The 22,595-nt window shown below is 51.6% G+C and overlaps 1 protein-coding gene across 1 annotated transcript; it reads left to right on the top strand.

Annotated features, from left to right (window-relative positions):
- The first annotated feature begins 9,947 nt into the window (after positions 1-9,947).
- ARHGEF15 (Rho guanine nucleotide exchange factor 15) lies at positions 9,948-20,474 on the top strand. Its single transcript, XM_055580049.1, has 15 exons — positions 9,948-10,594; positions 10,966-11,298; positions 11,522-11,576; positions 12,605-12,663; positions 12,767-12,978; positions 13,084-13,244; positions 13,408-13,560; positions 13,689-13,818; positions 15,711-15,785; positions 15,903-15,995; positions 16,075-16,235; positions 16,332-16,484; positions 16,810-16,892; positions 17,003-17,107; positions 18,022-20,474. Exons 1-15 carry the CDS (start codon positions 9,988-9,990, stop codon positions 18,171-18,173), a joined length of 2,532 nt encoding a protein of 843 aa, XP_055436024.1. The 5' UTR covers positions 9,948-9,987; the 3' UTR covers positions 18,174-20,474.
- Positions 20,475-22,595: the final 2,121 nt, after the last annotated feature.

Here is a 22,595-nt window from a genome sequence, read left to right as displayed (position 1 = left end):
TGAGGGCTTCTCTGGTGGCTCAGTGGTAAAGAATTCTGCTGCCAATGCAGGAGACAGGAGTTCAATTCCAGATCCAGGAAGACCCCACATGCTGCAGAGCAACTGAGCCCACGCAGTACCACCACTGCATCTGGGCTCTAGAGCCTGGGAACACAGCTGCTGGGCCCACGTGCAGCCACAACCACTCAAGTCTGCACACCCGAGTTCCACAGCACCAGAAGCCACTGCAATGAGAAGTTCACCCACGGCAACTAGAGAGCAGCCCCTGCTCCCTGCAACTAGAGAAAAGCCCAAGTAGCAACGAAGACTCAGCACAGCCAAAAAGAAAAAAATAAATTATTTTAAAAATCAGTTAACTCAGGGAAAAAGTCAACATTTTATAACTATAAATGGAATATAACCTATAAAAATTTTTGAATCACTATGTTGTACACCCAAAACTAATATGGTAAATCAGCTATACCTCACTTTTTCAGTTCAGTTCAGTCGCACAGTTGTGTCTGACTCTTTTCGACCCCATGGACTACTGCACGCTTGGCTTCCCTGTCCATCACCAACTTCTGGAGCTTGCTCAGACTCATGTCCATTGAGTTGGTGATGCCATCCAACCAACTCATCCTCTGTTGTCCCCTTCTCTTCCTGCCTTCAATCTTACCTAGCATCAGGGTCTTTTCCAATGAATCAGTTCAAAACACCTCAATTTTTAAAAAGTTGAAAAAAAAATTCAGTCAATATTTGTGTTAGCCCATTTCCGCTGGTCTGTGTGTGTATTTTTTCACCAGTACCACGCTGTGTTGATTATCATAGACTCTATTTTTCCCCCTGAGTGTGAATGTCCTGAGACAAATGTGAGAGGAGTGGAGGAGGGGAAGCACAAAGATGGCCCCAGGTATGAGAGAAGGGGTGAAACCACAGAGAGAGGAGGGTGGACGGTACAGAGGCCTGGAGGACACCGGGTTGTGCCTCTTCTGCACCTCTGGCTGGGGTGGCCTAGATATCAACAGATTCATACCGGCTGCCAGGCCCTACACCTGAAGTGCTCAGACTCCACCTGGTGGCAGGTAAAGAGAATCCTCCATTCTCGCCTAGAAGAGAATCTGTAGGGATTCCCAGAGAAGGCCAATGGCTCACCACAGGCAGGCTACCTACCCCTACTGGCCTTCTAGACAGAAAAGAAGCCCCAGGTGTTTTGTACTCCATGAAGGATTCCACTGGAGTTCAAGGTCCTGGCCCTACCAGAGGCTAGTGGAACTCAACACTTCTTTCATCATGAGCTCCTCTCCACTGGAAGGGACTTTTTTTTTAAGCCACACTGCATGGTATGCAGAACGTCTCCAACCAGGGACTGAACATGTGTCTCCTGCATTGAAAGTAGGAATCTTAACCACTGGACCACCAGGAAAGTCCCGGAAAGGACTTTTTTACATAAAGTATGCTTTGGCCCTGCTTGTGTCACGTGCTCATGCCTGAACAAGTCTCAGTGGCTAGGGGAGAGGAAACGTGCTGACTGGCTGCTTCTGGTTCATACACTTCCCCAGAATGTACCGTGTGAACCTAGAAAGATGGAAGGGTGGGTCCCTAAAAGGAAACTTGGTGCTGGTGCCAGAAGAGGGGGGACTGGGTGGGGAACTGGTTAAAACTCTTGCTGTCCACTCCCCTACCTGATCAGAAGCCTCAGTGCCTGCTCAGCCCTGTCTGGTTGCCTGCAGGGTGGCCTCTGTGTGTTCCTCCTGCCCCACACCCCTCTTTCCATATCAGCTAAGATTCCCTTTCATGGTTCTCCAGATAGGCCTACTTCCCTCTTCACTGTGCCTGTACTTCCGCCATCTCCCCAAATGGTCACCCATGCCTTGCAAGATCCCCTGCAGGAGGGCATGGCAACCCACTCCAGTATTCTTGCCTAGAGAATCCCCATGGACAGAGGAGCTTAGCGGGCTACAGTCCATAGGGTTGCGAAGAGTCAGACACAACTGAAGCAATTTAGCATGCATATGCCTTGCCTCTTAGCCTGGCCAAACTCTACCTGATTTTTAAGGAATAGTCTAAGTGCCTCTCCTCCATGAACCCTTTCTTAACAGCCAGGTGAGTGACGTAAGGAGGACTGAAGGAGGGTCAAGGCCGTCTGATGTGGAGGTTTAATAAAGGCGTGAAAGACAAAGATCTAAGGATTCCTCTAGCCTCCCAGAAAAGAATCTTTGGGCAAAATCAAGACCAATCACGTTGAAGTTTCATTTTTATTTTTTTAAATTTCCATTTATTTTTTGGTCTCGCTGCACGACTTGCACAACCTCAGTTCCCCGATCGGGGATTGAACCCTGGCCACAGCAGTGAAATCCTGGAATGCCAACCACTAGGCCACCTGGGGACATTCCTTAATCATTTTTAAATTGAAAGTATTTTTGTTTTTCACAAAGATGTTTACTGCAGCATTCATTGTAATGGCAAAAACTGGAAGCTGTCCAAATGCCCTGCACTCAAGAATAAATTGAAGCATTTAAGATTCTTTCAGCAGTAAGTGACAGAAACCCAGCTCAAACTAGCTTAAGCACAAAAGAGAATTCAGTGGTTCCAGAAGCGGGGCAGTGCAAGGGGCTTAAGTGATGTTGGCAGGCCGTCTCCATCTCTTGCCTCTGTCTGCTTCTCTCCTGTGTGAGTTTCATTTTCTTCCACTATTGGCCAGGAGAAGGGAGGCCAAGATGCAGATGGCTCCTGACTCATTTTATTCCTGCTTTGTGACCTTGAAAGAAAGAGAAAGCTGTCCTTTCCCAGAGATCCAGGGCAGGAGGCTGTCCTGGCATGGGTGAGTAGCCCATTCCTGGGCCAGTCTCTGTGGTCAGAGGAATGGAATCCTGTAATTGATTGAATCTGACTCCAGTGGCCAGGAGGAGGCTCCTGGTGTTGGCTGTCCCACTGGAACCACATGGAGTGGGGTGGGAGAATGAGGATTTTCCCAGGAGACTTTACTGTTGTTACCAGGATGGCAAAATCTAGTTGGTACAACATTACATTCCAGGAAAAAATACAGTTGCACAGACTGTGTAGTAACATGGCAAATAGAGATGAAGCAATGCTAGAAGAAGGCAGAAAACAGTATTGAAACTATGCTGGCACCTTTGGAAGATGGAAAAATAGAAAACTTTTGTTTGTTGTGGAAGAATGTATCATAATAAAACCTTTGGTGCCTTTGCAAAAACATTTGTACGATACATAAAATGTGTTTGTGCAAAAATAATGTGGCACACATGACAAAGTATGATTTTTCAGAACTCAGTTTCTTTTTGGAATGAGATGAGGGCTTCCCTGGTGGCTCAGAAGGTAAAGAATCTGCCTGCAATGCAGGAAACCCAGGTTTGATTCCTGGGTCAGGAAGATACCCTAGAGAAAGGAATGGCTACCCACTCCAGGATTCTTGTCTAGAGAATTCCGTGCACAGAGGAGCCTGGAAAGAGTCAGACATGACTAAGCGACTAACACTTTGACTTTTGGGGCATAAGTCATACTTTTCATCTTTCTGGCTGCTTTGAGCAGGGGACCCAATGGAATCTGTTTGTCACGAGTGCGACATCCTCATTGTAGTTCCAGGGAACTTGAGTTTCCCAAAGCACGCTGGCTTGCCTTCAGGAGTACAGGAAGTCTCTCCCCAACAGGTGGGCAGGTGAAAAGCCTCCAGGTGGGTCTCTGATAAGGATAGAGAGAGGACAAGGAAATAAGCTCAGGAAAGCCAGGAAGCCCAGGTAAAAGTCCACAGGTAGGCCAGCCCACATAATTCCTCTTTTTCTGCTTACATCCTCACACAGACCTGGGGCAATTCAGGTAATACCAAGTGCCAACATGTTTGTAGCTAACAACCAGCGCTTTTGGGTTAATTTTCTATTTTTCTTTTTGGCCTCTCTGTGTGTCTTCAGTTCAGTTCAGTTCAGTCACTCAGTCGTGTCCGACTCTTTGCAACCCCAGGAATTGCAGCACACCAGGCCTCCCTGTCCATCACCAACTCCCAGAGTTCACCCAGACTCATGTCCTGGGTAATGTCGGTGATGCCATCCAGCCATCTCATCCTCTGTCGTCCCCTTCTCCTCCTGCCCCCAATCCCTCCCAGCATCAGAGTCTTTTCCAATGAGTCAACTCTTTGCATGAGGTGGCCAAAGTATTGGGAGTTTCAGCTTCAGCATCAGTCCTTCCAATGAACACCCAGGACTGATCTCCTTTAGGATGGACTGGTTGGATCTCCTTGCAGTCCAAGGGACTCTCAAGAGTCTTCTCCAACACCACAGTTCAAAAGCATCAATTCTTTGGTGCTCAGCTTTCTTTATAGTCCAACTCTCACATCCATACATGACCACTGGAAAAACCATAGCCTTGACTAGATGGACCTTTGTTGGCAAAGTAATGTCTCTGCTTTTCAATATGCTATCTAGGTTGGTCATAACTTTCCTTCCAAGGAGTAAGCATCTTTTAATTTCATGGCTGCAATCACCATCTGCTCTGATTTTGGAGCCCCCCAAAATAAAGTCTGACACTGTTTCCACTGTTTCCCCATCTATTTCCCATGAAATGATGGGACCAGATGCCATGATCTTCGTTTTTTGAATGTTGAGCTTTAAGCCAACTTTTTCACTCCCCTCTTTCACTTTCATCAAGAGGCTTTTTAGTTCCTCTTCACTTTCTGCCATAAGGGTGGTTTCATCTACATATCTGAGGTTATTGATATTTCGCCCAACAATCTTGATTCCAGTTTGTGCTTCTTCCAGCCCAGCGTTTCTCATGATATACTCTGCATATAAGTTAAATAAGCAGGGTGACAATATACAGCCTTGATGTACTCCTTTTCCTATTTGGAACCAGTTTGTTGTTCCATGTCCAGTTCTAACTGTTGCTTCCTGACCTGATATAGGTTTCTCAAGAGGCAGGTCAGGTGGTCTGCTATTCCCATCTCTTGAAGAATTTTCCACAGTTTATTGTGATCCACATAGTCAAAGGCTTTGGCATGATCAATAAAGCATAAATAGATGTTTTTCTGGAACTCTCTTGCTTTTTCCATGATCCAGCAGATGTTGGCAATTTGATCTCTGGTTCCTCTGCCTTTTCTAAAACCACCTTGAACATCTGGAAGTTCACAGTTCATGTATTGCTGAAGCCTGGCTTGGAGAATTTTGAGCATTACTTTACTAGCATGTGAGATGAGTGCAATTGTGCGGTAGTTTGAGCATTCTTTGGCATTGCCTTTCTTTGGGATTGGAATGAAAACTGACCTTTTCCAGTCCTGTGGAAGTTCTGCTGAGTTCTCCAAATTTGCTGACATATTGAGTGCAGCACTTTCACAGCATCATCTTTCAGGATGTGAAATAGCTCAACTGGAATTCCATCACCTCCACTAGCTTTGTTCGTAGTGATGCTTTCTTTTTTTTTTTTTATTTTTTATTTTTTTTTTTCGTAGTGATGCTTTCTAAGGCCCACTTGACTTCACATTCCAGGATGTCTGGCTCTAGGTGAGTGATCACACCATTGTGATTATCTGGGTCGTGAAGATCTTTTTTGTACAGTTCTTCTGTGTATTCTTGCCACCTCTTCTTAATATCTTCTGCTTCTGTTAGGTCCCTACCATCTCTGTCCTTTATCGAGCCCATCTTTGCATGAAATGTTCCCTTGGTGTCTCTAACTTTCTTGAAGAGATCTCTAGTCTTTCCCATTCTGTTGTTTTCCTCTATTTCTTTGCACTGATAGCTGAGGAAGGCTTTCTTATCTCTCCTTGCTATTCTTTGGAACTCCGCATTCAGACGCTTATATCTTTCCTTTTCTCCTTTGCTTTTCACTTCTCTTCTTTTCACAGCTATTTGTAAGGCCTCCTCAGACAGCCATTTTGCTTTCTTGCATTTCTTTTCCATGGGGATGGTCTTGATCCCTGTCTCCTGTACAATGTCTTGAACCTCTGTCCATAGTTCATCAGGCACTCTGTCTATCAGATCCAGTCCCTTAAATCTATTTCTCACTTCCACTGTATAATCAGAAGGGATTTGGTTTAGGTCATACCTGAATGGTCTAGTGGTTTTCCCTACTTTCTTCAATTTAAGTCTGAATTTGGCAATAAGGAGTTCATGATCTGAGCCACAATCAGTTCCTGGTCTTGTTTTTGCTGACTGTATAGAGCTTCTCCATCTTTGGCTGCAAAGAATATAATCAATCTGATTTTGGTGTTGACCATCTGGTGATATCCATGTGTAGAGTCTTCTCTTGTGTTGTTAGAAGAGGGTGTTTGCTATGACCAGTGCATTCTCTTGGCAAAACTCTATTAGCCTTTGCCCTGCTTCATTCCGTACTCCAAGGCCAAAGTTGCCTGTTACTCCAGGTGTTTCTTGACTTCCTACTTTTGCATTCCAGTCCCCTATAATGAAAAGGACATCTTTTTGGGGTGTTAGTTCTAAAAGGTCTTGTAGGTCTTCATAGAACCATTCAACTTCAGCTTCTTCAGTGTTACTGGCTGGGGCATAGGCTTGGATTACAGTGATATTGAATGGTTCGCCTTGGAAATGAACAGAGATCATTTTGTCATTTTTGAGACTGCATCCAAGTACTGCATTTTGGACTCTTTTGTTGACCATTATGGCTACTCCATTTCTTCTAAGGGATTCCTGCCCACATGTGGCTTACGGGAACTTAATTCCCCAACCAGGGATTGAAACTGCATTCTCGACAGTGAAAGCACAGAGTCCTAACCACTGGACCACTGTTAGGCACTGGACTGCCAGGGAATTCTCAGTTGTTATTGTTTTTTTGGCTGTGCCATACAGCTTGCAGTCTCTTAGTTCCTCAACCAGGGATTGAACCCAGGCCCCAGCACTGAAAGCACAGAGTGCTAACCAGTGGACTACCAAGGAATCCACACCTCCCCTGCCATTCAGTTATCTTTAAATGTTGAAGTTGCAAACCAAATAAAGCCATTCCTATTTTAGTGAAAACAAAAAGCAGGATTTCTTTGGCTGCACATGTGCATTTAGCTTTCTCGATAGGGTCTCTGAGGCACTCTTGTAGAGGTTTCCTTTTCCTGGAACCCGGCAAGCATCTAGAGGTGAGGGCTGGGAGGTTGGATGTCTGGTCTTGGTGTGTGTGTGTGTGTGTGTGTATGTGTGTGTGTGTGTTGGGAGGTTGGAAATTTGGTTCTGGGTATATGTGTGTGTGTTGGAAAGTTGGATCTCTGGTCCTGCATTTGTGTGTGTGTGTGTGTGTGGCAAAAGCAGGCACCTGGGTGTGGGCAAAGACCGCCAGAGTTCCTCACTGCCCTCCCTGCCTCTTCCTCCCACTCCCATCTTCCCATCTTCCCAGGATGGGATGTGGCTCATTCCACCCCGTCAGCTGTTCTTATGACAGACACGGAGGCCTGGGAACTCTTCAATCACAAAGCAAATTACAGGTGAGAGGGGATCTCCTCCACCCCCGCCCACCCTCCCAGGGGTACTGACTCTCAGCCAATCAACAGCAAAACCTCTCAGTGGGACCTGGAGAGTCATGGGGCTGGGACCTTGAGAGACAGGGACTGAGAATGGGGAGCAGGCAGGGGGCCCAGCCAAGGGCATACCCACCTGGGGAATACCAAGACCTCCCCACTAAGTCCCACATCTGCATGTGCCACCTTCTTCCTCCTTTACACACACACACTCTCCCAACACAATGGCTGGGTGGGGCTGAGGAACTGGCTTCCTTTGCAGAGATCTGAATCTAGGCCCACAGTTCCCGCCCCAGAAACACAGGAACAGACACACTCAGAGACCCGGCCTCACATTCCTTGCTCCAAGGGGCAGGCAGGACAGGCTGAAAATAGAAACTGCTTCCAAAGAGATAAAGGTAAATTCAGGGAGTGCTACTGCAGAGTTAGGGAGGGGGCAACTGGGGTAGGGATGGGGTTCCGTGGTGTGAAATGATGGGCTGGCTCACACCAAGGAGACAGGCTGGATACTGAAGGGATGGGCTGTCTCGTAAGGTGTGGGAGAGATGGTCAGACACGCTGTCAGGGGACACACACACCACACCACAGCGACCCAGGGGTGTCTGGAGCCCATGCTCTACCTCCAGCCCAGCCGGGGCCATGGTCACCCCATCCTGACCCCACCCCTGTCCAGCCTTGGCCCCCACGAACCCCCTGTCCATGCAGCAATGTGGACCCAGGACAGAACATGCGCATACACAACAGTCCACTCTCCATGCCTGAGGTTCATCCTTTCCACAGACTCTGTTATCCTTGGAAACCTGGCATTCGGGGTCCCTCACATCTTCCAGAGCCCCAGTGTGCGCATGTGGAGTGTGCTGTGGTTGGGGGGGGGGGTGTCCGGTTGGGAGGAGGATCCGATTCCTGTTTCCTGCTCCTACTCACTCAGCCCCGGGAGGTGACCGAGAGTGGAGAGGACTTGAGGGTGAGTGCTTGGGCCGAGTACCTGGGTCCCTGAGAGAGGCCTGAGTGGGGGGTGGGGGAAGGAAGTAAGAGCTGATACCTGAGGGGGGCAGGGATCCCGGAGGGGGCAAGGCTGGGGAGGAGCTGGCCAGCTGGCGAGGCTACTGCCTGGGTCACCTAAGGAGCTTCCTCCCAGAACACAGAGGCCATTGAGCCTCGAGACTCGCGGGCTACGGCCCCCAGCCCCCACCCCACATCATTTCTCAGAAACCAATGTGGGGCTTAGAGGGACCTGACTCTCCTGCTGACTCCATAGGGAATGTGGGGGCGCAGGTCTTCCCGCTTTGACCCTTCAGCCTTCTCAGGCTTACAGGAGGCAGCGAGCCCATGCCCCAGCATCTTGCCCAAGTGGTCCTCACCTTCAGTCTGATCTGATCTCCTTCCTCACCACACTCTGGGCATCCTGGCACGATCCAGGCTTCTACCCACTGGGGCCTCTCTCTGGGACCAGGTGGGGAGCAAGGAGGCAGACAGGGATGAGGATGGGGCAGGAGAGACCATGCCCGGGGCCTCCTGGTCTCCTGGGGTCAGAGGCTCCAGGAATCTTCATGGCAGGAAAAGGAGACTAAAAATAATCCGGAAAGGGAGAGTCCGGAGAGAGGAACTGGGAAATGGGGGGCGGAGGGCCCGCAGGAGCAGGGAAGCTGTGATGTGGCCCAGGCACACACAGCACATACGCCCCACAGAGAAAGCACAGAACACACGCCCAACACCCCCATCTCACTCACCCCACACACTGTGTACCCCATTCTCCCACTTTGTACCGCATACGATAGATACACTTTTTTTTCCCCCCAAATATTTATTCGGGCCAGATCGAGCTCTTAAGTTGTGGCACACAAACTCTTAGCTGAGGCATGCAGGATCTAATTTCCTGATCAAGTATCGAACAGGGGCCCCCTGTACTGGGAGTGTGGAGTGTTAGACACCGGATGGTCAGGGAAGTCCCAACAGATACGCTCCTGAAACACCGCATCCAACACCCGGTTCATATATTAATAGCAGCAGCAGCAGCACACACACGCCATGTCCATGCTTAAACCACACACACAAACGTTCACAACACATACTACAGACACGGAACACAATTCCTGAGGTAGACACTTAGCTGCATGCCCTATTTCCCTTGCTGATCCAGTCCTCTTGTGCTCCTCTCCCAACTTGGGTCTCTATCCAGGTGCCCCCTCTCTGGCCTCTGTCTCCTCTGGCCTGATTGTGACAGCAGAGGTCAAAAGATGGAGCGAGATGGAGGCTGGGGGGTGCGGGGGTGGGGTTTCAGAGTTCTCAGGAAACGGAATAAGGAGGATTGAGAGGTAATGAGAAAAGACAGTGGAAATAGGGAGGGAAGAGAGGAAGTGCCCCCACCTCTACTCCTGAGCCTAAAATCTCGGCTCATTTGCCTGCAGACATTCTGCTCAAAGGTCTTGGTCTACTCACGCAGGAGCGTGGGGGGTGCAAAGGGCACTAAGAGTCTCTCTTTCTGCCCCCTCTTCCTCAGGGGATGACTCCAGCAGTGTACCCCACTCCTTGGAAGAGCTCAGAGGAAGATGTCAGCCCAGTCTCTTCCGGAAGCAACACCCCCCACCCAGAAGCCCCCTCGGATCATCCGCCCCCGCCCCCCTTCTCGTGCCCGGGCTACCCAGTCCCCAGGGCCCCACCACAACGGCTCCTCTCCACAAGAATCTCTCCTCACCGACAATGAGGCACCAAGCCCCATGTGCACCCCCATGTTCTGGGAGCCCCCGGCCCCATCCCTCAAGCCCCCCGCCCTTCTGCCCCCATCAGCTTCTAAAGCCAGCCTTGACTCCCAGACTTTTCCAGACTCTTCCGACACCCCCAGCCCAGTGTCCCGGCGCTCCATCTCCCCAGAGACTGCTCCCCGGTCTCCAGTACCCCCACCCAAACCCTCTGGGTCACCCCGCATGGCTCTGTCCCTGCTCCCCAAGACCCAGGTCCCCGACCAGGATGACTCTGCCTCGGCCCCAGGCACTGTGCGCAGACTGGCTGGCAAGTTCGAATGGGGGACTGAAGGCAGAGTCCAGGCTGAGGACACCCTGGAGCCAAGTCCCCCAGGGGGAGTGGATGTGAATGGGGAGAGAGAGACACCCCAGGGCAACCTCACTGGGAGCGGGTCCCAGGAGAACGGCACTCCAGGTAAGCTGGGCTGGGCTCAATCCAGCTCCTCTTTTTCATTCTCAGGGCTTTACGATTTTTTTTGGAGGGGTTGGAGTTACACCCCGGGGGTGTAACCAGGGATCGAACCCATGCCTCCAGCATTGGAAGTGCAGAGTCCTAACACTAAACTGCCAGGCAAGTCCCTTAGATTGGGTACTTTAAGAGGCTACTTTTTAAAAAATGGATTCCATACTTTGAAAATCTGGTTTTAATACCTCTGGAGCTTTGAAGAGAGCCTGGAGGTGAGAGATGCCTAGCACTGACCTCCAGTTCCTGCTGCCGCGCAGGTTAAGGGGAGGGAGGAGGCCTGGGGAGGGGGGCTGTCCTAAGGAGGCCCCTGTCTCCCACAGGTGCTGGGCTGGCCTGCCCTCCCTGCTGCCCCTGTGTCTGCCACGTGGGCCGGCCTGGCCTGGAACTCCGATGGGTGCCAGTGGGGGGCTATGAGGATGGCCCCAGGGTCCCTTGCCGGGCCTCCCCACTGCGGGCCTCCCGCTCCCGCCCCAGCCCTTCAAGCCTCAGCCACCCCCCAGTTGTCCTCACATCCTACCGCTCCACTGCTGAGCGCAAACTCCTGCCACCCCTCAAACCCCCTAAACCAACTCGGATCAGACAGGACATCACCATCTCTGGGGAGCCCCCACAGCCTGATCTTGATCCACCCTCTGAAGATGGAATCCAAAGAGGTACAGGGCCCAAGGGATGGACCTCAGGGCTGGGAAGAGACTGGGTGGAGGTGTAGCATTCTAAACACCAACTCACTACAACCCCCGACAAGCCCTGGGCTTCTTGTTCCTCCATCAGTTGCTACTCCGGGGCTGACAGTTGTAGTTTCTATAGTAGCAGTCTTTGCTGGGCTGGGGTCAGGAGTCCTGGGCTGGTGATTCTTCACTCTGGGTTCTCTCTTAGGGGACAGTCCTGATGGTGCTTCTCAGAATGATTCTCCAGCCACCACGGAGGGCAGGTACTGAACACCTAGATACTCCTTCCTGAAAACAGACTAAACTTTGCATGTGGATGTGTGTGTGTGTGCTAAGTCACTTCAGTCGTGTCTGACTACTGCGACCCAGAAGCCTGCCATGCTCCTCTGTCCATGGGAGTCTCCAGGCAAGAATACTGGAGTGGGTTGCCACGCCCTTCTCCAGGGGATCTTCCCACCCCAGGGATGGAAACCTAGTCTCTTTAAGTCTCCTGCATTGGCACGCAGTTCTTTACCACTAGTGCCACCTGGGAAGCCCAGACTAAACTTTGGGTCCACCTAAATCCCACCCCAAGCATGGAGTGAAGAAGGGCTGGGCCTCTAGGGACAAGCAGCCCCAGTTTCTAACCCCAGCTTTGTCCCTTATCAGCTATGTGACCTCAAACATTCACTTAACCTTTCTGGGTCTCAGCCTCCTCACCTGTGAAATTGGGGTAAACATACCAAATACTTAATAAGTTGCTGGGGTCTGATACTGGTGAAGAGTAAATCATTTTAGTTGCCCCACTTTGAGCCTCTATTGAAATTATTGTCCACAAATCCATGTGGCAACCAGGAACATTTCTCCTGTGTTACCTGGGCCCATCAGTTCTTTCACCACCATCATCAGAGTTAATCTGAGACCAACCATTTATTCAGCATTTACTGGAGTTTAGTCTCCTGGGTTTTCACTTTGGGTGAATAGGTGTGCGGTGGTGCTGATGACCAGAACAGAGTTGGGGGGAGGTGTAACAGCTGGAGCTGAGTTGCACTGAGGCACATACAGGACATTCCAGACAGTGGTCCTTCCATGAAAGCCCTGGAGATGGAGGCTAGAAGTGTACAGTGCCCAAAGATTGAGATAACAGGAATGGACGGGGCCCACTTAGGGCCTCACATACCACAGGCACATAAAACGAGCTGGGGTTTGGCTAGGGTCCCTACATACAACCTGGACGTCGGTTATGTACCCCTGCACAGCATCATGTGAATAGCTGTGTTTTGAGGAACTCCATTCCTTTCTCTTTCCACAGAGAGGAAGAGGAGCTGGAGGAGCTGAAGGAGCAGAACTGGGAGCTGCCCCTGCAGGATGGTGAGGGCTGCTGGACCCCGGGGTGCCTGCTGAGACCCAGCTAGCGGCGCGGACCGGCTAGGTGGGGCACGGGACGTCCCTGACGTGCCTGTCTGCTCTCCAGAACCGCTTTACCAGACCTACCGCGCAGCCGTGCTATCAGAGGAGCTGTGGGGGGTCGGTGAGGACGGGGGTCCCACTTCAGCAAACGCTGGGGAAGCTCCCACCTTCGCCCGTCCCCCGGGCCCTCGAAACACGCTGTGGCAGGAGCTTCCGGCTGTGCGAGCGAGCGGCCTCCTGGACACCCTGAGTGCCCAGGAGCGGCGGATGCAGGAGGTGGGCGTCCCTGGGCTCGATGCGGGGCGTGGAGGGGAGGAGCCTGGGCCCCAGGCCCGGGCTGGGAGCTGGGCTTTCCATTCGCGCCCTGCGCATCCTCCTTAGAGCCTGTTCGAGGTGGTGACGTCGGAGGCCTCGTACCTGCGCTCCCTGCGGCTGCTGACCGACACCTTCGTGCTGAGCCAGGCGCTCCGGGACACACTCACCCCCCGGGATCACCACACCCTCTTCTCCAACGTGCAGCGAGTCCAGGGAGTCAGTGAGCGGTCAGTGGGGTCCCCACCTTTCTGCTGGGCAAGCCTGGGGTAGGGGGAAAGCACGGCTTCTCAGCTCTGTCTCGGGGGCCTTCCCTCCAGAAGTCGGGGGGTGGGGCGGTGGGCACCCCAGGCTCTCTGCCCCGCCTCCAGTGCGTGTTCCCCACTCCCGCAGTTTTCTGGGGAAGTTACTGTCCCGGGTGCGCACTTCCCCCCACATCCGTGACCTGTGCGACGTGGTGCACGCGCATGCCGTGGGGCCTTTCTCCGTGTACGTGGACTATGTGCGGAACCAGCAGTATCAGGAGGAGACCTACAGCCGCCTGATGTGAGTGTAGTAGTGGAAGGGTCACCCGTGCGGGAGGAAGCCGGGGTACAGGAGCAGGGTCCAGGCCGGGGCAGGTCGCGGGTGATTAGGGCCTTCAACCAGAGGCCAGCCTGCTCCTGCCTCCGCAGGGACACGAACGTTCGCTTCTCCGCGGAGCTGCGGCGGCTGCAGAGCCTTCCCAAGTGCCAGCGCCTCCCGCTGCCCTCCTTCCTGCTCCTGCCCTTTCAGCGCATCACGCGGCTCCGCATGCTGCTGCAGGTACCGCGTCCTGGCCTGGGCCCTTTTTGGCCCCACCAGCCCTGATGGGGCCTCCTGCCCCGCCATCACCATTTCCCGCCCCACCAGGAACACAGCAAAACCCTAAGTTAGGACTCAAAATCGGGGGCCCTCCATCTAGGACACCCCCTACCCCCAAGCCCTATCTGGAGTTACCCAAACGTTTCAGAAAGTGGTCTGGTGCAGGAGAAGAGCCTCTGGCTAGAGACCTGAGTTCTGGTCTTAGCTCTGCTGCTAACTGGCTGAGCCACTCTGGGCATGCCCCCTTTTCTCTGTCCAGGTCTCAGGGTGAATGTGGTGAGTGGTTTTTGAGGTCTTCTCAGGCCATATCTTTGACTGTATGCCTTCCCAGTGGAGATGATATCATCTCCAAGGAGGCAGAAACTTCTCCTTTGAGGGGTATAAACATCTTAAATATTCCACTGGTTATGGTACTCCGAAAGGCCAGAGTACCTAAATAGATATACAGTGTATCAGTGGTATTAAAATTTCATGGTGGGGGGTGGGGCAATGTCTAAATAGGCTCCTTAGAGGGGTGATACTGAAAAAAGTGGTGAGAAACACTCTTCTACTGTAGAGAAGAAAATTCTCCCTGAACCAAGTCACCCAATGTGGGGATCTCAGGGTGAAGAGCCCTCAGTTATGTTTCCAGTGTCTTAATGTCTTATTCAGCTTTATATAGGAGCTGCCCTGCTGGCTCAGTGGTAAGCAATCCCCTTGCCAATGCAGGAGACATGGGTTTAATCCCTGGGTCAGGAAGATCCCCTGGAGGAGGAAATGGCAACCTACTCCAGTATTCTTGCTGGGATAATCCCATGGACAGAGGAGCCTGGTGGGCCACAGTCCATGGGGTTGCAAAGAGTCGGACATGATCGAGCTCACACACGCCACCTTATATATCCCCAGTGTAGACAACAACAACAAAATTATGATCAGGAGGATGGCTCTAAATCATAATAGCTAAGCAACTCTTGAGTGTCTTTTCTAGATGTTCTAAGTGCTACACACCTGTTTAACCTTACTAATGACTGTGTGAGGCTAGGAACTATTGTTGATCCCACTTTATAGATAAGGAAACTGAGGCTCAAAGAGGTTAAATAACTTGCCACAGGTCATACAGATAATATTCAATAATTGATGGAGACAGACTTCAAATCCAGGTACTCTTAATTCCATGCTATGTTGCTTCTACTAATTATTTTTTTGTCGCTCAGTCATGTCCAACTTTGGGACACAGGCCCGAATACTGGAGTGGGAAGCCTTTCCCTTCTTCAGGGGATCTTCCCAACCCAGGGATCGAACCCAGGTTTCCCATATTTCAGGCAGATTCTTTACCAACTGAGCTATCAGGAAGCCCTCTAATATAATAATAGTTGTGGTTAATAATTATTAAAATAATAGCAACCTTCTTTTCAGCATTTACTATGTCCCAAAGACTATGCTAAGTACTTTATATAGATTTCCTTATTGAATTCTCACAGTGCTATTGATTTGGTCTGTAGAAATTATCCCCATTTTACAGATGGGGAAACTAAGAGAGGAGAGGTAATGTGAGTTGCTCAGGGTTATGCAGACAATGAGTGGCGAGGCTAGTGCCCCAGCCCTGTGAACCCCAAAATGCCAAGCCAAGTGGGGTCCTCTGAGTTGCAACCCCTCTGAATCCCAGGGCTGCAGAGCAGGGGTCCAATTACCCTTCCTCTTTGTTCCCGACAGAGGATGAGATGGTTGGATGGCATCACTGACTCAATGGACATGGGTTTGGGTGGACTCCGGGAGTTGGTGATGGACAGGGAGGCCCGGCGTGCTGTGGTTCATGGGGTTGCAAAGAGTCGGACACGACTGAGCAACTGAACTGAACTGAACTTTGTCCCCAGAATATCCTGCGCCAGACAGAGGAGGGGTCCAGCCGCCAGGAGAATGCCCAGAAGGCCCTAGGTGCTGTCAGTAAGGTGGGAGGGGGATGCTGGGGCTAGGGGAGGTGAGGAGGTGGGAGGCAGGGATGGGTGGAAGGGGTGAGATGGGTGGATGGGGTGGGAAGGGTGGGTGATTCGGCTTCCCTTACCCAGATCATTGAGCGATGCAGTGCCGAGGTCGGACGCATGAAACAGACAGAGGAGCTGATCCGGCTCACGCAGAGGCTGCGCTTCCACAAAGTCAAGGTTAGCTCCCGCCCAGGCTCTGGGCTTCCCTTTCCCCATGGTGCTCTGAGGTCAGAATTTCCTCCCTGCTTCTTCACAGGCCCTGCCCCTGGTCTCCTGGTCCAGGCGCCTGGAGTTGCAGGGGGAACTGACAGAATTGGGGTGCAGGAGGGGAGGTGTGCTCTTTGCCTCACGCCCCCGCTTCACTCCCCTCTGCCTGCTGCTCTTCAGTGACCTGCTGCTCATCACTCAGCCCAAGAGGTGGGTCCCAGGGAGGGAGGGAGCCCAGGCAGGGGTGGGGAGGAGGAGTCCAGCTAGACCTCTGCTCTCCCTCTGAACCTCCTCTTCCCTGGGCAGTGGACAGCGGCTACAGGTTCTGGATTATGCCCATCGCTCCCTGGTCCAGGCCCAGCAGGTCCCAGACCCATCTGGCCCCCCTACATTCCGCCTCTCTCTTCTCAGCAACCACCAGGGCCGCCCCACACACCGGCTACTCCAAGCTTCATCCCTGTGAGTTGTGTCTCCTTCAGAAAACACTCTGGGCAGGGTGTGTGTGTGAGTGTGTGTGTGTGTGTGTGTGTGTTTTCCTGGTGGTCCAGTGGTTGAAACTCCATGCTTCTACTTCAGGGGGCACAGGTTCAATCTCTGGTCAGGGAACTAAGATCCAGCTGGTGCCACGGAAAAAGAAAACACCCTGGGGGACCCACTCCTGACCCTTACCTGACCTCTCAGAGTCCACCACCCTTCCCGCAAAGTCTCTCCTCCTAAGCCCCTGGCTAACCCCCAGGAGGATCTCCTGGGCCATAGGTGACCCCCTTCCCTATGTTCCCACCAGATCAGACATGCAGCGCTGGCTGGGCGCCTTCCCTACCCCAGGCCCCCTTCCCTGCTCTGCAGACACCGTCTATGAGGACTGTGGTGAGTGTCCCCAAGAGGGGAGGAGGGAAGGAGAAGGGAGTCTTCAAGAAATATGGGGGAGAAGCTAAAAAGAGCCTGGATCCCACTGTGATGTCACCCACCCTGACCAGACTGTTCCCAGGAACTCTGTTCGGAGCCTTCCACACCCACCAAGACAGAGGGACGAAATGTGGAGTCCAGGGCTCCCCCCAAGCACCTTCACAAGAACCCTGAAGGTGAGAGATTCTTTTATTCATTCATTCAATAAATATTTATTCAGCATTTATGAGATACCACTCACTGTTCTCAGCACTGTGTACCAGACACGCAGATACCCTTGCCCTGCTATACTATACATTCAAGTAGAGGTAAAACAATAAAGAACAAACAAGATAAATAAGGTGATAAGTGCTGTGGAAAATCAAAGGTGAAGCAGAGTCAAGGAGGTTAGGAGTCTCCAGGTTGGGTAGGGTTACACGTTTAAACAGGGAGGTCAAGGGACTTCCCTGGTAGACTGGTGGTTAAGATGCCACACTCCCAATGCAGGGGGGCCTGGGTTCAATCCCTGGTCAGGGAACTAGATCCCATATGCTGGAACTAAGAGTTCTCATGGTGCAACTAAGCCCCTCTGCAGCCAAATAAATAAACAAACAAACAGTAAGTAGAGAGGGTGAGGCAGATCTCACAGGCACCCTGTGGACAGTGGCTTGGTGAAAGAATTTAGGCACGTGGTCTCTGGTGTAAGAGTGTCCCAAAGGGATGCAGGAGTCAGGCCAGTGTGTTTGACGAGTGGTAAGAAAGCCAGTGTGACAAGAGGGAGTGAGGAAAGGAGAGAGAAGCAGATGAGGTCATAGGGGTAATTGGGATCAGGTCACGAGGGTCCTCATAGGTTCTTGTAAGAACTCTGGCTGTCACTCTGAGTGAGATGAGCAGTCAACGCAGGGCTTTATGGGAGGGACCCCACCTCTCTCTGATGCTGCTGTCACATCCACCTCTAATGGCCTCCAATGCTCCAAGGCTTTTCCACTAATTCCCACGCCTGCCACGGCCCTCAGGCATTAGACCCCACTGGGCCTCCCTTCCCATCCCCCCGCCCCCCGCCCTGCCCTCTGCCCTGGACCCACTTAGGCCCTTGTGTCTTCTTTTTTAGGCTGGCTGAAAGGGCTTCCTGGAGCCTTCCCTGCCCAGTTGGTGTGTGAAGTCACAGGGGAACATGAAAGGAGGAAGCACCTTCGTCAGCACCAGAGACTCCTGGAGGCTGTTGGGCCGTCTTCAGGCCCCCCCGATGCCCCCCCACCCTAATGCATGATGGTGTGTGGAGGGGAGCAGCGCAAGTCAGGACAGCTGGCAGCCTGACACAGAGAGAACAAAGCCCATCCATGCACTGGATTCGCTGTCAGTGGAAACGCTACCTCAGTGGCAACCAATAGGGACTGAGCTTCAAGACTGGGCAGCCAATGAAAACAGGGCCGTCTGAGCCCACGCAGGAGGGAGAATGAAGATGGCTTGAGTGGGTTGCCAGTGGAGGCAGAGGCTTAGTGCAGAGCGGACAGTAGGTGGTGAGCCTCTGGCCAGTGAGTATCCCTGCTATGCTCACAGCCAAAGAAGAGAATTCTAGGTCAAGGCAGTTAAGAGGGCTGCATTTGAGATAAAGTCCTAGGATCAAATAGCCAATAGCAGGGATACGTCCCGATGGTGATCTGGGCCCAAGAGACCAATAGGAGCCCTGCTTGGTGCTATAGCAATCACTGTCTTGTCTTTTGAGTCTGGGAAGTATTAGATTCCATTCCTGGGGTGCCTCCTGTATCCTCTTAAGCCACTTCCTCTCTTCTAGAAGAATCCAGAGTATGTCTCAGAGAATCTGTGTGTGTGCATATGTCTGTATATGTATTAAGGATTTTTTGGAACATGGTGTGTATGGTTTTGCCTCCTTGCCAGATAACCGAGTGCTCTATTTCTTCCCTCACCCCTCATTTTCCCCATTAGTCTCCTCAAAAAGACACTAGGTCTGAGCTCCAGAGGCAAATGTGCTGGGTATGGCTTGGTAGCCAGAGGCCAGAGCTGGGGATGAGAGAGTCCTGGGTTCTGGGTCTCTTGGAGGCCAGAGACACCAAGCAGCCTTGCAGAGGAGTCTGAAGGACTGAAGATGGCCAGTAGCTGGGGTCTGAGGCCTCCTGAAGTTTGTAGGCCCTTCTCCTTGCCCAAAGCTTGGCCCCCATAATCCCTATCTGCAGATCATCCAGCCTGAACCATAACCAGCCATCCAGCCTCAGCCTCGGGCTTCAGACTGGCTCTGGGCCCCAGGATTGGGTGAGCTTCAGCTGTGGCTCTCGAGCCAACTGAGCCTCTAGGGCTTTCTTGCCTTCATCATGATCCTTTCACAGAAACACTGGCCCAAGCAGTGGGAGAGAACAGAGAACCAGTGTTGCTGCCTAACCCCACCCAGAGCATCTGCTTACAGATGAGAAACTGGCACGATGCCAGAGGAGGAAGTGAGGGACAGACAGAGCAGAGCAGACAATTGTGGGTAACTGGCATCACTTCTTCCCTTCAGCTCACGCATGGCAACTTGCCTGGGACAGAAACTGCCATGCCCTTCACAAGAGAGTGCAAGAACTCTGAGGGATCCAGAGGGAGAAAGGTACTGGCATTTGGCTTGTCCATGACTTTGGAGATTGACCCAGCACAGTGCCTGGCATATGAGATGCCATGCCATGCTTAGTCACTTAGTCGTGTCCAACTTTTTGCAACTCACTGTAGCCTGCCAGGCTCCTCTGTCCATGGGATTTTCCAGGCAAGAATACTGGAGTGGGTTGTCATTTTCTTCTCCAGGGGATCTTCCCAACCCAGGGGTCAAACCTGTGTCTCCTATGTCTCCTGCATTGCAGATGGATTCTTTACCCACTGAGTCATCACCATCAATAAATATTGGTGGAGCTGTGTTGAGGCTTTTTGGGAGACCAAGTTTTTAAAGCAGGAGTGGTTGCTAAATGTGACTCTATTAGGGGAGCAGAGCTGGTTGAAAAGGTATTTTTTGAGAGCAGGGGTCAGCTCTGCTGGGAACTGGGGCTTGGAGAGCAGGTGCAAGTCCTGAATGTGCTGATGCTCATAGCTTCCGAGGGATCTTGGACAGTATGGTGGTGGGAGAGTTTCAGGTGCTGGAGCAGGGAGCTGCAGGTTGGGAAAAGGACAGGTAGAGCCAGATATAGCTGGGACTTGGGCAAGTGAAGAACACAAAAGGCAATCAGTCAGCAATAAATGTCTTTTACTGAGCAGCCATGCATCTCTGTGTTTAATTCATTTCTACATCTGTTCATTGAGTGCCTTCTATGAGCTAGGCACTCTTCTAGGATCTGAGGATACAGAGATGAAAAAGACAAGGACCTTGCCCTTACGGAGCTTACATTCTGGGGAAGTTGCTAAGTAAACAATTTAATAACTAAGATAAGATCAGATAGAAGTGATTACTTTGAAGAAAATGCAAAAAAAGGCTATGATACAGAGTAGTGTGTGTGTGTGTGTGTGTGTGTGCATGTGTGTGTGTGTATGCATGTGTGTGTGGCTTTGGGGAAGAGCCTGGAGGAGATGACGTTAAACTGAGACCCAAATAACCAGAAGGAAGCATCTGGGGAGATCTGAGCAAAGAACACTCTAGGGGTGGCAACAAAGGGACTGAAGTCCAGGAAGAGAAGGCAGTGGTCATGGGGAGGGAACTGACCTACATGCTCACAAGTTTCCTGGGGGCTGGGGGGGTGTCACTCCACAGAAACTCCCCTCGTCCTCTGATACTCAGAGACACACAGACACATCCAGAGGCAGGCAAAGCTGCACATGTATCCCACATATATGTTCCCTCCCAAATCCTCAGTCCCTTCCCGAATCCTGCCACTTAAGGAAACCTCCAGGCTCCAAGCCAGAGGTTCTGATATTGGGACAATAGAAAGACGGAAATCAGTTAAGAGTTTTTTGGGGAATTGCATTATGGCTAAGACTCGGAGCTCCCAATGCAAGGGGCTTTGGGTTTGATCTCTGTTCAGGGAACTAGATCCTACATGCCACAACTAGAGATCCCAGCGTGCTGTGTGCTCAGTCACTCAGTCCTGTCCGACTCTTTGTGGCCCTTTGGACTTTAACCTACTAGGCTTCTCTGTCCATGGGATTTTTAAAACAAGAATACTGGAGTGGGTTACCATTTCCTCCTCCAAATGCCATAACTGAGACCTGGCACAGCCAAATAAATAAACTGGGGGACGTGAAAGCATGAAAATATAACCACATGTTCCAAAGAGACTGAAAAGACAGGAGGGGAGGGGACTGTCCTGTTCCTGTTATCTCAGGGGTCCCTTTCCATTTTGGGGTGACCTGAGTGTGTGTATGTGTATGTGTATGCAGAGTCCTGGAGAGGTCTGCATTTTGCATGTCTGTTGGAGAAGACCAAGAGGCAGAAAGCACAGTGATACAGCAAAGAAGCAGATGTGAGAGAATGAGAACTTCATGGGAGAAGGAATGGGGCCCAGGCAACAAAGACAGAGGAGATGGAATAGTGTAGTGGGTAGAGGTGGTCCAGGTGGTAGTGAGTGACTTGGGTCTCATACATTCTCTCCCTCCCTCTTCTGAGCACCTTCTGCCAGGTGTCCACCTCTCTGCCTTAGCTATCTACAGCCTTCTCCTGGTGTCCATCACCCTCTCTGTTCTGTGTTGTCCCCTGCCCCGATTTTTTGCCCCTCTGGATTGCCTTCTGCAGTTTCCTGTAGGAAGGCCCATGGGAGGAGAAGCTTCTCTCAGTTCTGCCCTGACTGACATTCCAGGCATGGTGGTGGGGGTCATGGCTACAAACACCGAGGTGGTAGAGAGGCTTACTGCCTGGCTAGGGGCATCCTTGGAGAAGGCAATAGCACCCCACTCCAGTACTCTTGCCTGGAGACTCCCATGGACAGAGGAGCCTGGTAGGCTGCAGCCCATGGGGTCGCTAAGAGTCGGACACGACTGAGTGACTTCACTTTCACTTTTCACTTTCATGCATTGGAGAAGGAAATGGCAACCCACTCCAATGTTCTTGCCTGGAGAATCCCAGGGATGGCGGAACCTGGTGGGCTGCCGTCAACGGGATCACACAGAGTCGGACACAACTGAAGTGACTTAGCAGCAGCAGCAGGGGCATCCTGGAGCTGCCATTACCCCATTCCTCATATTCTATCATCTGAGGGGGTAGAAGAAACAAACATTTTCACAGGCTTAGGAAAAGCCTTCCTACTCGTTGGGAGGACTGATGCTGAAGCTGAAACTCCAGTATTTTGGTCATCTGATGTGAACAGCTGACTCACGGGAAAGTCCCTGATTCTGGGAAAGATTGAGGGCAGAGGAGAAGAGGGCGTCAGAAAATGAGATGGCTGGATGGCATCACTGAAGCAACAGACATGAACTTGGGCAAACTTCGGGAGATGGTGAGGGACAGGGAGGCCTGGCATGCTGCAGTCCATGTGGTCGCAAAGAGTCGGACATGAATGGGTGAGCAAACAACAAGGAAAAGTGCACGTATATCTCAGACCTGGAAGAAGTGACTCGGGGGACAGATTGGGGAAGCCGGGCCTCTGTTGGGGGTAGTCAGTGTGTGTTCTCTCTACTCACAGCTCTGCTCCTCATGTTTGTGGCACCATATTTGGGGAGTCAATGAGAATACAGGTAGGATTGGGCACTGACCTCCCTCTGCGCTGACCCTTCTAT

This window comes from Bubalus kerabau, chromosome 4, assembly GCF_029407905.1.
Source record: "Bubalus kerabau isolate K-KA32 ecotype Philippines breed swamp buffalo chromosome 4, PCC_UOA_SB_1v2, whole genome shotgun sequence".
NCBI lineage: Eukaryota > Metazoa > Chordata > Mammalia > Artiodactyla > Bovidae > Bubalus > Bubalus kerabau.
The sequence above is the reverse complement of the archived record's forward strand: the minus strand, read 5'-3'. Positions and strand labels throughout refer to the sequence as shown.

Excerpts from the sequence above, each read along its gene's own strand:
- ARHGEF15 (XM_055580049.1), top strand. The coding sequence starts at position 9,988 with ATGTCAGCCCAGTCTCTTCCGGAAGCAACACCCCCCACCCAGAAGCCC. Across the intron at positions 13,819-15,710 it reads GGCTCCGCATGCTGCTGCAG|AATATCCTGCGCCAGACAGA; the intron begins GTACCGCGTCCT and ends CTTTGTCCCCAG. Across the intron at positions 16,236-16,331 it reads CTCATCACTCAGCCCAAGAG|TGGACAGCGGCTACAGGTTC; the intron begins GTGGGTCCCAGG and ends TTCCCTGGGCAG.